General features: G+C 32.8%; 1 protein-coding gene across 6 annotated transcripts in view; it reads left to right on the top strand.

The window, feature by feature from the left end:
• LOC145241334 (dystrophin-like) overlaps window positions 1–16,455 on the top strand; it is a 1,936,823-nt gene that overhangs the window by 143,754 nt on the left and 1,776,614 nt on the right. Inside the window, exon 1 of one of the 6 annotated variants that reach the window (XM_080104175.1) lies at window positions 14,200–14,856. The exons of the other annotated variants lie outside the window; for them this stretch is intronic. Within the exon in view, the coding sequence (XP_079960301.1) occupies window positions 14,814–14,856 (43 nt within the window). The 5' untranslated portion in view covers window positions 14,200–14,813. Of the gene's footprint in view, window positions 1–14,199; window positions 14,857–16,455 lie in introns of those variants that run through there. 6 annotated transcript variants of the gene reach the window in all.

Raw genomic sequence — 16,455 nt, 5'->3', positions numbered from 1 at the left:
GGCGGTTAACCACGATGGGATAGGGATGCTGAGTCTCTTAACTTTATTCTCAGTAATTACTGCCTTCCACAGTTGTTGTCGTCTCACCACGTTTTGGCCAACTCATCCTCTGGCCGGCTTTGGATAGGACTGCAACTACTATCTTCAGACAATGCTCACCTGAAATTGTAGAGATTCAACACCTTTATCCACTGCGCCATGTCAAAAGGATTCCAATAGTAAAATAATATATGAATTGATTTTGTTTCCATAAGTTTAGAAAGTTTGTTTTCTGTTGTTGAGCATCATTCCTTCATTTTCGAAGGAAGCTGATGATTTTTGTTGGCATTCGTTTCTCCAATATCTTTCTGGTTAGAATTATGTCTAGAAAAACATCAGGTACTCACAGGAGGGGCCACATAAAGGTTGCCAACTTCCTAAGTGAAAGTGTTTCTGTGGAACAAACTGAGTTTGAACTCGGCATACCAAGGTTGTCAGCCTGCATCTTAGGCACCGTCACTTCCTGTTTGTTTTATTGGGGTGAGAAAACAAATGTACCATTTCAGAAGTGTGTGTACTTGTCTGTGCTTATTTTGTTACTTTGTGTGTGTGTGTGTGTGTGTGTGTGTGTGTGTGTGTGTGTGTGTGTGTGTGTGTGTGTGTGTGTGTGTGTGTGTGTGATCATATGTAAGTTGATAGTTTTCATTTCCCCCCAACTCATAGCTGGGCATTTGCTGAAGCATATTAACTCTTTTATACTAGTTTGCTGACTGTTTTTCAAAAAATATGTGGGATTCCAAAGCTTGTTGACTTTTAACAGAAAAATAATCATTAATCTTCAGACGTAGGTGTAAACGTATATCATATGACTTGTTATTTTCCTTAATTTCACCCTCTTCTCCATTTGGAGTCTCTGTTTGTACAGAATGTGATAGTTTTGGTTTATGCTGCAATTTTGTGTCTTATTTGTTTGTGCTCATGCTATTGGTTCATAAATATAGCATTTTTTTTTTTTTAATTACTAGTACGCCCAATTAAGGTATCTGGTACTACAATAAATATGCATCCTTCCTCTGTCGTAAATTAAAAATCCCAACGAGTTTCTTAAAGGGGCTGACATAATTAGTTACTATAATAATTACAGACACTAGTGTTTCATCCTTTCAGGAATCATCAGTGCAGGTTGTCACGATTAACGCTGGTCGATAGATTCAAACCCGGCAACAGAAGCCATCTTTGTCTCCATTAACAAGGACTAAATCCATTTGACCATCGTTAACCGTGAGAAATACTGTTGAAATTTAAGCATTTATTTTTAAATGTTTTTAACGTCTGTTAGAGTGATCTAATCATTATATGATGATCTGTGCATAAAAGCTAAAGTTACCGACTTTATTTCAACTAATATATATATATATATATATATATATATATATAATCTTGTATAATAAAGCGTTGGGTACTTTGTTTAATGGCATGTCAACCATAATAACAGATACTTAATGCTCGGAACCATTTTCCTAAAGAAATCTTTTACCGTTGTCAAGGAATTGCTAGAAGAAGTGTAGTTATATTAATTAACCCATAATTTGATGGCGTTGAAGAGGTTCATACCTTGTCCAAGTTTGTATCAATTAAGTAATAAAAAATAGTACATAATCTATATATCTATAAAAATGTTTGTGTGTGTATGTGTGTGTGTAAGGACACTTCTCAACCTATACACTCAACGAATTTTTGATTTACAAACTTAAAATTTGGTATACAGAGCATTCAGATATGGGGAAAACTTTTTGATCAGTTTTCATCCGGAAAAAGGGTTTCAAAGAGGTCAAAATTGAAAAATTGGGAATAATCAGATTTTTATCTATTTGTCAACTGTTTCATGAATGCACATGCGCGGCTGTGAAACATGACAACTTTGTTAAGAATAAGTAGGTTTTAGAACACTTAGTAAAGTCGTGTCAAGCTGGTCTAATTGTTATCGTACTTGACTCACTGTTTTTAGGCTTTGGTTTTGATCTCGGCTCGAGTATTTTTTTTTAATTACAAGAAGTGAAATGTTTAGAAAATAACATAATACTCACATGCACATTTCTCAGTTTCTGTATGAATTCAAATACTAGCAGAACCTGTGGAATTTCCACGGAAGTTGAAAACATCATCGCATAAGAAAACACTAGAATGTCCTTCAATAGAATAATCAGTGTGATATTAGTTCCGATCAGACCATGATTAAAAAAAAAAAAAGTATTTTTGTAGACAAATATGGATAACTGCTTGAGATATATTATTACAAGAAATAGAACTAAGACACTGGCTGGCGATAAATAACATTAGTATTTTGATCTGCACCAACCAGACACTGGCTGGGGATAAATAACTTTTTATTGTGACCTGCATTGACCGAACACTTGCTGATGATAATTAACTTATTAGTATTGTGATCTGTGCCCATTATAAACTGGCTGGGGATAAATAACTTATTAGTATTGCCACCTGCACTCACCATACACTGGCTGGCAATAAATAACTTATTAGTATTGTGATCTGCGCTCACCATACACTGGCTGGCGATAACTAACTTATTAAGATTGTGATCTGCACCAGCTAGACATAAGCTGGCGATAACTTATCTATTTGAAACAATGTTTATTGGGCATTTTAGAATATTCCATTTTCATACTGAGAGGATTCAGTATGATAACGCTTGGTGCGATTTGGAAGATTCCATTTTTATTTTAAAGGGTGTTCAGGATGATAACGGTTGAAGTGAATTAGCGTATTAATATATAGATAATATTTATGCGTATTTTACGATTGGGCAACGCCGGGCGGCCTGCTAGTTGTTTATAAAATTAAAACTTAGAATTGTAGAGAGTGTGTTATTATGTAGACTCCAAGATGGCCATAGAAAAGAATATTGTAGACATGTTTTTTTTTTTAAATTTGGAAACGTTACTTTGAAAAAAATCTTTTGTATTAGATACATCATTGTTGATAGGTGTAGTAATTAATATAAACTGAGCAGATAGACGGTGTAATACGAAAAAAAAACCTAATTAGATTTCTACCTGATTAATTTTTTCTTTTATACAATGTTCTTTGTTTAGCCAGCAGCATTTACACCTTGGCAGGTTGAACTGGGGAAATGTCTAGAGAATATCAAATTCACTAGCAGCCCCTAGTCTCATGTGTGTTCCGGTTTGGGGAAAATTACAACGTTACATTTAAGCAGTTCTTTGCAGGGAGGTGTCGATCTCTTCCTATATACAGCACCTGGTACTGACCAGGCTTGACGTTGCTTAACTTCATCGATCTAATGAGAACCGGTCAATGTGGTTATGACGTAATGTTTTGAGTCAAAGGATGACGACTTATTACTGTGACGATGTGCATAGTCATTGTTATTTGTGCACTAAAATGTTTAGGCAAAAAGAATGGTTTAGTGGATAACGAAATAAAAATCAGAAAGATTAGACAAAACTAAAAAAATTTCTTTTGAAATAAACAACCAAAACATACGTGACAGAATTCTATAATCTGAATACGAACCTTTACAGGTCAAAGAATAGGATTTTGTACTTGTAGATTATAAAAAGAAAAAAGTAAATAAAAAAAAAAGGTAATGTGCAGTGTTATGAATGGAAACAAAAAGGGGGTTCTTAAGTGAGGCTACTAGTAAAACAAAAAAGTTGTCCTCTCACGTGGCCTTGATTTTGGTTCACTTCCTTCACTTATTAATAAAGAAGAAGTGTTTGCTGAATTTGAAATGCCAACAGCTTAAGAGACACGTGCCCTCTTCATCTGAAGATGCAGTATGACTAAGAGAACTTCTTGTTGATCTTGCTGACAGTTTCGTCTGCAGTTCTCTTGACTTGAAATCCTTTATACTGCAAGTCAACCATTTTAAGACTACTAAAGCCATGAAATTCAATAAGGACATTTATATTACAAAATCAGACAGACAAGGGCTCAGGAGTCGTTGTTCTTGACCACATCAATTATATTAGAAAAATGATGACATACTTGGTGATGCTACACAATTCGAGCATTTCGGTAATGCCAATATTAATGATAAGACACTCAAGACAGATAGTGGGGCAGGTTATCTCAATATTCCATGAGAATCTTTCACTTAGTGATACAAGCACCAAAATTGGCACAAATGACGGTCAGAACATACATTTTAAGAAAAGAACGTTAGCCACGTTAGAAAATTCAAGATGGCTGCAGAAACAAACTGAACAAATTTCAATTTTGGTGCTTTTATCACCAAGTGAAAGATTGTTTCAGCAATCTGCCCCACTAACAAACCAAACTACAATATTGCTTTCTCAAACTGGGCCATTCAAAATAGAATGCCTTTCCGAAAAGACCTATGATAGGATATGTCCAGTGGATTCCCAATATCCCAGGATGTATAGGTTACTCAAAGCCTATAAGAAAAATGTTCCTATGGGAGATGTGGTAAGTTCTGCCCAGTAGTAATTAGGCAAATGGCTAGTTGAGATCCTCGCACCTGTTCTCAAGATATATTCTGGATTCTGCGTTCCTGACTCGTTTTGGTCTGCAGATTTTATTTGTGAAGTTAGGTTTTTACCTATGTTCCTATAACATTTATAGTTTGTTCACGAATGTGCGTCTTGATAAAGAAATAATAAATAAAAATGGAAAAGTGGTTGCATTCATGTAACCTAGTGCATATGAGGGCATGGGAAAATAGCAGCAGCAGCAAAGGATGGCTGGCTTGCAAAGAGATTAGCAGCAGCAGTAGCCGAAAACCGTGCATATGCAAATTAGAAAGTGTGCACGAGAAGAAAAAGGAAAAAAAGGAGAAAAAAATGCACCGAGTGGTGGGAGAAGAAAAGTCTGCGTCAAAGAAAATGGATGTGTAACATGAAGGCGAGAATGGGCCAGCTGTGGCCAGCATGCTGTTGAACGAAAAAAGAAATGCCGTCCATGTTAGATGGACTTGTGGTAATAAGAGCCTTTTTAAGTGATGTTGAAATGAGAGATTAACGATAATAAATGTTTTTGTTAAAAAATTAATAAAAAATATTAAACCGTATTTTTATTTATTTCTTACCAGTTTTATTTTTATGAATTATTAAAGTAAATTTTTATTTATATGAATTACTAAAGTAAATTTTTATTTTTATGAATTATTAAAGTAAATTTTTATTTTTATGAATTACTAAAGTAGATTTTTATTTTTATGAATTATTAAAATAAATTTTTATTTTTATGAATTACTAAAGTAAATTTTTATTTTTATGAATTACTAAAGAAAATTTTTATTTTTATGAATTACTAAAGTAAATTTTTATTTTCATGAATTACTAAAGTAGATTTTTATTTTTATGAATTATTAAAGTAAATTTTTATTTATATGAATTATTAAAATAAATTTTTATTTTATGAATTACTAAAGTAAATTTTTATTTTTATGAATTACTAAAGTAAATTTTTATTTTTATGAATTACTAAAGTAAATTTTTATTTTTATGAATTACTAAAGTCAATTTTTATTTTTATGAATTACTAAAGAAAATTTTTATTTTTATGAATTACTAAAGTAAATTTTTATTTTTATGAATTACTAAAGTAAAGTTTTATTTTTATGAATTACTACAGTAAATTTTTATTTATATGAATTACTAAAGTAAATTTTTATTTTTATGAATTACTAAAGTAAAGTTTTATTTTTATGAATTACTAAAGAAAATTTTTATTTTTATGAATTACTAAAGTAAATTTTTATTTTTATGAATTACTAAAGTAAAGATTTATTTTTATGAATTACTAAAGTAAATTTTTATTTTTATGAATTACTAAAGTAAAGTGTTATTTTATGAATTACTAAAGTAAAGTGTTATTTTATGAATTACTAAAGTAAAGTTATATTTTTATGAATTACTAAAGTAAAGTGTTATTTTTATGAATTATTAAAGTAAAGTGTTACGGCATCGTTACATTTAAATGTATTTGTGTGTGAACACCATTTCTTGTGATAAGGGACTATTGATATCGTTTTAAGATCAACCGGCTAATCGATTAGGGATATCTTGAAAAATAATAAAACGTGAAGAAATATTTTAATGACCTCACTACCAATGTGTCATGAATATTGAATGCAACTTAAGTTACTCACAGACACGCCCCTGTCCTCTTATCATTTTTTGTTTGTTGGGGTGGGGGTTGTGGCTAGACATAATTTATAAAAAATCCATATCATAATCATGCATTAATTATTCCTTGCTCCTCACAGAGGGCAAAGGAATGGGGGGGGGTCAATGAATAGTTCAATTTCAAGTTATTGCAATTAAAGGAATCAAATAAAATAAAGGACTTTTAAATCAGAATTATTCCATAAAAAGTTTAACGGTAATTTCCCAATAAATGCTCGCTAATTATTTACGGTGATATGCTTCTCAACATCACTCCCATACAGTGTAAAGTGAGATTTGCTCCCCCATTTCATTGACCGGAATAGCTTTTTTCAATCAGAGGTAAAAAAAAAAAATACAATTTGCTTCATCGGACTCATATGCCAAATATTGATCTGTGTTATTTCATTTTATTTTATTTATTTTATATTTTGTGGCATCACTGTGCCTGCTTTACAAATATTTTAATGGAATGTGTTCTGATGAACTCTTTTTACTTTTAGAATAAGAAAAATCAGGAAGTATCAAAATAGCGAATTGATGCTGACCACTAGACTAACGAGTCAAACGAGTTGGAACAAAGGAAACAGGAAATAGATCAAAAAATTCTGAAGAAAGCATGCCATAATAGTATTTATAAAAAAAAAGACTGAGACTAGCACCATCACGTCTGTGAAAGAAAGGGTCTAAAAAGTTCTGATGAACTCCTTTCACTTGTACCCCCTCGATGTACATGTCCCCGACAAACCCACTTAGCAATAAGATCTCACCCCTTTACTATTAATGTCCCTAAATGCCAGAAAGCTTTCTATTCTCGAACAGCTAGACTGTGGAATTCCCTTCCTGCTGCCTGCTTCCCTGGCTGTACTGATATGCAGAAGTTTAAATGTAGCATAAACAAATGTCTTGTTAATCTTTCCTAGGCATGACCCCAAATAGTAGCCCATTACGTCCAAGTGGCGATATGCCGTTGTTTGGGGTGAACATAAAAAAAAAAAATTAATATGCATAAGACTAATTTTAAAAATTTTGTTTTAAGTCAAGAAAATAAAATAAATCATGATTTTAGTAAAACATAAGTCGAACAAACTTATTTCTAGTCGTACCAATCAGGGATACGTGTAACAGAGCAGCACGTATATGGCATGCGTGTGTGAGAAAATCAGCAGGAGCCGTAGAATAGCTGACTAGCGAAAATATTAGCAGCAGCAGACGTCTTAACAAATATGCAAATTAAGCAGGTGTGCACGCACTTACGTCATGGGGGAAAAAAAGAGAAAAGGACAGCATGTGGTCCGAGAGTGAAGCAAGTTTCAGCCGAGGAAGATGGACGTGTGACTAAATAAACTTTTTGAAAGATAATGAATGCTTTATTGTTGGAAAAACCACGATAAATGCATTTCATTTGAACTTTAAAAATGCCGATTCTGGTTTTCATTTTTATTTATTTATTTATTATTATTATTATTATTTTTTTTTTTGCAATGAAGTACTAGACGACGTGTGGGTCTAAATGGCCGAAATGTAACGACACGGTTCGAGTGTAACGACCACGTTACATACGTCTTTAACAATCAGTTCGCCAGTGATTTTATATTATTTATATGTCAAGCTGATGCACAGTCCTGTTCAGTTTCAAGAAATTCACACTCCCAGGCTTTACCTTCTCTTTGAGAAGCGGTTAGTTTCTTACTAATCGCCTGAGACGCCCCTACCGGGGAACGCTCATGGGCATGCTGAAGCATTTTTATGCCAGAGCGTGCTAATCCTACTTTTCGTAACCACACCTGACCTCGTGTTTAACCTCTTGAAGGGGTAAAATAAGTTGCTTGCGAATAATGCAAAAAAAAAAAAAAAAAAAATCGCGGTAAATAATGAACGACTAAGTGACTATACATTATACATTCACTATCCCCTCCATCCACTAAAAAAGTGGATGAATGTTGAATGACTGGCATCCTGTAGAATGCCTCATCCTCAGCAAAAACAAAATAAGAAAATTAAAACTATAAGTAATTTACGATTGTTTACTTCACACACATTTTCATTAGTATTTCCAGCTCTTCTGTTTGCCCCCCCCCTCCCACCGCCTAAGTCAAACAAAAGGTCAATTTTTAACGTAGTGAAATCCCCACCCCACCCCACTTGTCATCATCCTCTCAAAAAGGTTCATTCCGGATTGGGAGCAAAAATAATTATTAAAAAAAAAAAAAATGTTGCCCAAGTCAAGGAGGTATCACTTCCTTCTGACTGAGGTAGAGACTTTGATCCTAGCCCGAAGGGGGCCGTCTCTACTGTAGTCTTGAAATTTAGCCCCGTTATTAATTCGTTCGATCCTTAAATTCTGCATAGTAGCAGAGAGCGATGGGGCACCGGCTTGACGAAATTGAAGTAATTATCGCTCCACACACACACACACACACACACACACACACACACACACACGCGGCGCGCTGTCGCGCGTCATCCCCTTCAATTAAAAAAAAAAGGAAAAGAAACAACGAAGGTTGTGATGGTGGTGGGAGGTCCTATTGTTGTAAGTAGAATGAGCGTCGTTTTCTTTTTTTTTTAAAGCTTAGTTGCAACAAAGGAAGTTTTTTTTTTCTTTCGTGGAAAAAAGCGTACATTTCAACTGCATTTTAGGAATATGAGTTTCCATTTTTTTTAGTTTTTTTGTTAAGCTTTAAAGAAGTAACATTAGAGAAATTAACATTTTTTTAATAACTAAAAATGTTAATTATTTGATTAAAAGCAACGAAAAAAAAGAAAAAAATTTAAAAAATCCAAATAGTCGATCAATTTAGGTTTTCAGATTAACACCCTCAGCTAAATCGATCTCTACCACCAGGAGATTCTACTTTTTTTCTTTTTTTTAAATTTTTTTTATTTTATTTTAGACGATTCCATTCGAACACTGAAAAACTTTGCGAAAAAAAAAAGACAGTTATTTAGAAGAAAGTCATTTTTTTTATATTAATTTATATACTATATAAAGATAGGGGCCATAAAAGAACACGAAAAAAGAAAAACGTTTGTTTATTAGACATTAAAGGTATTTTTATGCTGTTTCTATTAAATATTAATTTATATTATCGATAAATATTATTAAATGAGAAATCATTTAGAGTTAAAATTCTAATTTCGTTGTTAGATAAACACGACATCAGTTCAAATTCAGTGGCCATTTTATTTTGTTTCAGCTTCTCTCACATAACATATTGACTCTTTTCAAACGTGTTTTTCTCAATTTTAGAGGCATAATACTAATTGGAATTTACATAGGAATGATACCTCATTGAATAATAGATAAAGAAAACTACTACATAAAACATTTTTTCCTTATGTTCTTCCATGGTCGCGATCTTTATAAGTTGCTTAATTTTAACGTAAAATGACACAATTTCCGGGTGATTCTAAGTTTTTAGCGCTAATGAAAAATTTTTTATCGCTTACCTTTTCGCCTAAAAAAAAGTAGCTTCGTCCACATTAAAAAGCGACCAAGATTTATCTCCTATAGGTTTGTAAACTACTCTAAAACGCTACGATGAAAAATAGGTGATCATTTACATTAAATTTTTTGCGCTTCTACACTAGTGGAACGAGATTTTGTAGTTGATAAATGGAGTTTTCAGATTAAAAAAAAAAAAAAAAACAATGGTTTCAACGGTTTTTTTTTGTTTTTTTTTTTCGTTTTCAATTCTAATAGATTACAATGGTAGCTTCCAAATTATGTGGTCGGAATTACCTGCCGCTATCTTGCTTAAATCGAAACGGAAAAGTACCACCCTTTTGAACTCTCCTGTGTCTTACAATCGTTTTCATCAAATTCTATTTTTTATTTTCTTTAATTAATAATTTTCTACCTTATCGATTTTCGTAATTTTTTTATATAATCATCTTAAAAAATACGAGGAATACGTAGATACCATTGTTTTGATGTGAAATTCAGTGTTAAGATTTCCGAAATTTCGTCCCAATAGTCTACCTATTTACTATGCCTCCCCACGGGACAGAGTTAGACACCATGGTCGTTTTTTAACGTGGAGAAAAGGTACAAAAATAAAAATTGTCTCAGTCGTGAAGGATTTCTCCTCCACCGAAAGAGAAGAAGAAATGGAAGTGCAGCATCTGAAGAACAGATACTACACTCTGATCTTGCATGACCAAATTGCAAAACTGATCCCCTACGCTAAATTTTAAACAATTGTTTTTTTTTTAAATTTTATTTTTGTTTACGCCAAGTTTTTCAGGGTAGTCATACGTAATCGCCAAAAAAAAACAAAAAACAAAAAAACAAGGTGAATTTCTTTGTGCGTGTGTGTGTGGGAGGGGGGGTAGTGCAGATTTGCAACAATAGAACCAAAATAAATGTACGTTTTCTTCAGTTGTGTAAGTGAACTATGATTCCTTGTCGCTCACACTTCGCGTTCATTTTATTTTGCACAAGTTTTTCTTCATTTTTTTTTTTTGTTTGTTTTCTTTCCGAATCTCATCTACCTACAGTTCAAAGGAAGAAAAGAAAAAGAAAAAAATAATAAATAAAATAAAACTGCGCTCTTTAATAAATTGAAACAAAATTTTGTGAGCAGTTTTCTTTCCTTGGGGGGGGGGTAAATTTGCCGGTTTTATGTAGTACATCATTTTCCATCCAGGTTATCAAGTTCAAAAATATGCACTTGCAGAAGGTCAAAACATTCCCCTAAACATTTTGAATATATTTTGATACCTTTTGTAATATAACTTCCTATTCCAGTAGCTTCTTTTAAGAACTGCAGGCTTGTGGAACTCTCTTCCCGTCGACTGTTTTACTCCTACTACATATATATATATATATATATATATATATATATATATATATATATATATATATATAATTCACATAGTCCTGTTTCGCTGTATCACAGCTTATCAGTGCGGGTAGACCAGCAACTACCTCAAGCCAGGATTGAAACTCGACCGCCTAGACGACAGTCAGCGCTTCTCACAGTTACGCTATTTCGCTGCTGCTAAAATGAGTATGCGAAATTACAATGTTTTAAACATTGCCCAAACGCCTAAGCTCAATTTGTACAGTTTGTTATTTTGCCCGCCAATATGCTCAACCTAATATAGGGAGCATTTATAGTCATCCACATACAGTACTGTTTTGCTGTATCACAGCTCTTCAGTGCGGCTAAACCAGCAACTACTTCAAGCCAGGATTGAAACTCGACCGCCCAGGCAACATTATATAGATCCTCAATCTTTTGAAGACTAATATCAATAGGCTGACTTTGCGATAAACATTTTTCGTTCTTGTTAGCTCGTTATATCAAGCGGTTTCACACCTTGTCTGCAGCGATTTCCATAAAAGATAAAATATAATAACAACTAATATGAGCATGGTAGACTAAATAATTGAAAAATTAATTTTATATTACATGTTTTCAAATATTTTGTTCGTTAGAGTAAAATTACGCTTAAAAATAAAATAATTTTACATTTTTTTTTAAATTTTTGCATGACTAAACAAGCCGTAATTTTTGTGTTTATTTACAAAATATAAAATAAATAAAATAAAAATAGCTAGAATATGAACTAACCCTACATTGTAATGTTTAAAGAATGACAATAGATTTTAAAACAAAATAAATGTAAATTCCAGATCCATTTCAATTACTGCAAAACTACTCACATTTACAACAACCCCCATATGTATGTTTAAATTAAAAGCGAACACATCTGAAGAAGGATTTTTCCCCGAAATATCATATAATACAAAACTTCCATTATACTACACTGATGCAAATAAGAACACGATGTAATATTAAAAGTATAAAAATAAAAATACTGGATTAATAAACAGTGGATCTACATGATGCCATGTCTTAATTTGCTTTAGTTCTTCTATAAATGACCTTTATATAAATACTAGTCTAGATACCCGGCGTTGCCTGGGTGTTTGGAGGTGTGTGTTGAGTAAAAAAAAAAAAAGTGGTTGTAGGCTAGCAGGCTCGAACCTGTGGCGCAAAGGCGGAAAAGAAAGTGAAGGAAAATCTGACGTCTTAGTCGGTGTCTCCATAACGTGACCGGAAGTCAAAATCGTTGAAATTAACCGAAGTGAATCAAACGGCGACGATAACTTTCTAAAATGTCGGCGAAAAAAATCGACCCCTCCTTGTACAAAATGGCCAAGTTCATGGCGAAAGAATGAAAGTTTTTGGCAAATTTTTCGATATTTGTCGTCCGAAGGGTCGAGTTTCAAAATGATACCGATTTTGTCAGGATTCGGCGCCTCTGTCGAAAGCATTTGCGATACATTTTTTTTTTTTTTTTTGAGGGGTAACTTTGGTGGAGAGCGATATTTGAGCAGCAAGATATTTGTTTACATTACATTTAAACTTCTGTATGTTTGTGCGGTCGTGAGAACAGGGAGGAACTTCTATTATAAAGTGGTGTTATTTTGCTGCTAGTCGGGAATATTTACGTGGAAAGGAGGTACAAATGCAATAAATTTATTGGAGCACATTCCATGGAAAGTACTTGTGTAACGTGGCCGTTACGCTCAAACCGTGTTTGTTAGAGTTCAAACCTCACTTGGACCCCCACACCGTCTGTTATCGTCAAAAAGAAACAATCAAACAAAAATAAATAAATCTGACTCGGATTTTTTTTTCTGTTTTTTTTTCCCCCCTGTTCTTTTTTGTTTTTGTTTTTTTTTTTTCTGTTTCAGCAAAAGGCATTTATTACCATTATTTTAAAAACAATGCTCGATTCTTGCTTTTTGCTAACTGTTCATTTTCGTCTGCCATGAGATTAACAAAACCTTGCCGTTTCAACATCAGCTTAAAAGTCTCTCACCGTCACTACGGGACCACACGTCCCTCTCACCCGAACTGCGTTTTTCTTTCTGCACTTTGCGACGTGGTGCGTTTTTTTCCGTTTTTTTTTTCTCTCTCTCTCTGTCTCTCTTATGATGTAAGCTCGCGCACACTTACCAATTTGCAAATGCGCTCAAAACAGCTGCTGCTGCTTCTGCTGCTGTTGCTGCTACTACTACTGTTGATGCTAATACCTACGCTAGCCATCTATCCTTCGGCTGCTACTTATATCTTCAGATGCGCTCATGCGCGTTCTTTTACGCTTGTGAAAACGAACACAGGGGTGCAGCTGCTCTGCTGTGATGTGACAGAGGCTAGAGCTTTGCAGACAGTGCGGAATCGATCAGGTTAAAAACTCTTTTTTTAAAGGCCAATCCACTGCAATGAAATCCTGAAGTCTGAAATATAGTTTTTTTTTAATAAATAATTTTTTCTTTTTTTTTTTGTATTTTAGCTCTCACATTTGCGATCGAGCATTTTGTTGATTTCTTGCCAACACATTTTGATTCTCTCTCTCTCTCTCTCTCTCTCTCTCGCACACACACTACATATATATATATATATAGCTTCATATCATGCATTGTCATGATTTTTAAGGTGCCCCTGGGCCCTGCCCCTCTATCTCTTTCCTCTAGTAAAGTAAATAAACATAAGGATTCCAACGTTAAAGTCCTTTAAAATCAAGATCACTTAATCCGTTTCTTTATTGTAGAAAAAATGTTTGAAACCCTTTAATAAAAGGATGGGGTTATATTGAAGTTGTTAGTCTTGAAATGTCTGCCATTGAAACACCATTATCTTAACCAAATTAGTTGTAGTCTTATAACAAATTGGTTCAATTAATAATTTGATAGCCAAAACAATAACTGTAATGATTAGATTATGTTATTACGTTTATTGTTTTTGGCCATTAAATTATTAATTGAACCATATTGTTTAGAGAACTAGGGTTAATTTGGTTAAGATAGTGTTGTTTTGGCTGACATCTGAAAGCTAAAACTAAAAAAGAAAGAAAATGGAAAATCAAGTTAAATTTTTTTTTTTTTAAGTATTTTCAGCGTTTCTTTATTTCCAAAGTGCAAAATACGTTCTTGTGAAGCGCACTTGCACTGAATTAAAAAAAACAAAAAAACATCATCATCATCATCATCATCATCATCGTGATAGTGATCAAAGCGTGTTTTATTTGCAGTCCGTTTACGATCGCAGTATCAGCAGCAGCGCTAAAAGGAATAAAGCTTCGGTGATGTGGCTAGTACTCCTGCGTGCATTTCGTGCGGCATAAAGGAGTGTGGGGGAGGAAGCGTTCTTTATTTAAAAAGAAAAAAAAAATTATGTATAACAATAATAAATAAATAAACGCGCACATGCACAAAAACAGTCATAACGAAAAGAATGGCCGGAGTCGCCGGTCATAACTACTTATTATTCTTATGTCCGTCATAAAAAGAAAAGAAAAGAAAAAAAAAAACGCAAACAAAGCACACAAAAAATTGTATATTTTTTTTTAATGTAACTCCAAGCAACTGTTTTCATTATTATTAGTTTTTTCTTCTACCTCCCCCACCCCTAGCATATTACCCTCCTCCTCTTGTTAACGACAACAAGCTCTGCTATTCAATCAACCATGCTGTTCTTTTTTCTTTTATTTATTTTTTGTTGTTTAATATTTCTTGTTAACAGTGTTTGACAACTGCTTTTACCATGGATCATTACCACCACTACACTAACCATCTTAACCATCTGGTTAATTTTGAAATTTGTTACCTTTAATATGTGTGGAACTAACCACTAACATTTGGTAATGGCTTCGTTTGTCAATACCTTGCATATTCTCAAAGGGAAAGGTAAGTTCGACTTTTATTCTGCCACCCTCTCGTGTACCCTTCCATCTCCGCTGTGGATGCCCACTCTCTAATCAAAATATTGTGCTTACCAAAATAAACGAACACATTTGATACATTATTGATAACTAGAAACAGCGGGAATATAATAACTAAAGACATTGCATCACAAAACTTCACTTCTGTAAACTTTGCCGTAATTTATTAATTAATTCAATTGCAAAAGACCTTGCTTACATTAAAAACTTTTTGATTTTTTTTGTAGTTAAAAAAATCACTGTCAATTTTCTCATTAATTCAATTTTACTAGCATATTCATTATATATATATATATAATATATACACATACACACACACACACACACACATATATATATATATATATATATATATATATATATATATATATATATATATATATATAATGAATATATTGTGCTACCAGCTGTATCTACCCGGCGTTGCTCGGGGATGTTTCTAATTTAATTGTTATTTCACCGTTTGTTTGTTTATTTATTTATTTATTTATTTATTTATTTAACAAAATTATTTTTTTCAGTAGGATTTTAAAAGTTAAATTAAATTATTACGGTATAGTTTGGTCGTTAACCTGTTAATTAAACAACTTTTAAAAAAAAATTAAATTTAGTTTTAATATTCATTTATAAGTTCATTGGAGGTAAGTAGCTTCCAAAACTTTCCATCTTCTAATACACAAAGATGTGTTAAGAATTCTGAAACCAGAAATGACTTTCTATTCGACAGCTTAAATGCTTTAATTTTATTTCCAAATTTCGAAGTGTCACGCAGTAATTCGTTTTTAACGACAAAATACTAAAATCGCCGAGTTGTTTATGAAGAAACTGAAATGCATCCTGATAGATTGTTTTAATAAATATTTGATTAATAGTAAATGAATAGAAGAAAATTAATTCACGCAGTGTAAAAATATATAAACAGACAGAGACACACGTGAAGTTGTTTTTATTTTAATTATTTTAATATTTAAACAGATTTATTTTTTGTTTTTAGATTTATTAATTTTTTTTTTTTTTTTTTTTGTAGTTAAAAAAAAAATAAAACGATTTTGTTCATGTCAAGTTGACCAAATCGGTAAAACTATTTCCATTTGAAATTCCATATTTCAATATTGTGGATTATTTCACATGTCATGGTGTTCCCTTCTGCCATGGGTGTTTATTGCCGAGAAAAACAAAAACTTCTCTCTCCGTTACGAATAAAAATGCAAGTTGTTATTTCAAATTTTTATGAAACAAGTGCGTTGTATTATTATTCGCTTAAAGTATTTTAAATAAACAAACCTTTAGCAGTTCTCAGATGTCTTGATATTGTGCGTAGATTCAAATTATAGAATAAGTTCTTGATTACTTGCTTAGACACAAGGTCGGTTTTTAATGTGGGGAAAATCCAACTCAACAAAAAGGGGCACTCTGGATAGGAACAGAAATAAAAATTGCCTCGGTCATGAAGAATTTCTCCTCCACTGACCAAGGACAGAAAAGATGAAGTGTAGTATCAGAAGAGATACTACACTTTGTTCCTAGCCAAAAGGCCAAGGGGGGCTCTCAGTTATGGAATAAG

The sequence above is a fragment of the Euprymna scolopes genome, chromosome 20 (assembly GCF_053919585.1).
Source record: "Euprymna scolopes isolate OS-2025 chromosome 20, ASM5391958v1, whole genome shotgun sequence".
In the NCBI taxonomy this organism is placed as follows: Eukaryota; Metazoa; Mollusca; class Cephalopoda; order Sepiida; family Sepiolidae; genus Euprymna; species Euprymna scolopes.
The sequence above is the reverse complement of the archived record's forward strand: the minus strand, read 5'-3'. Positions and strand labels throughout refer to the sequence as shown.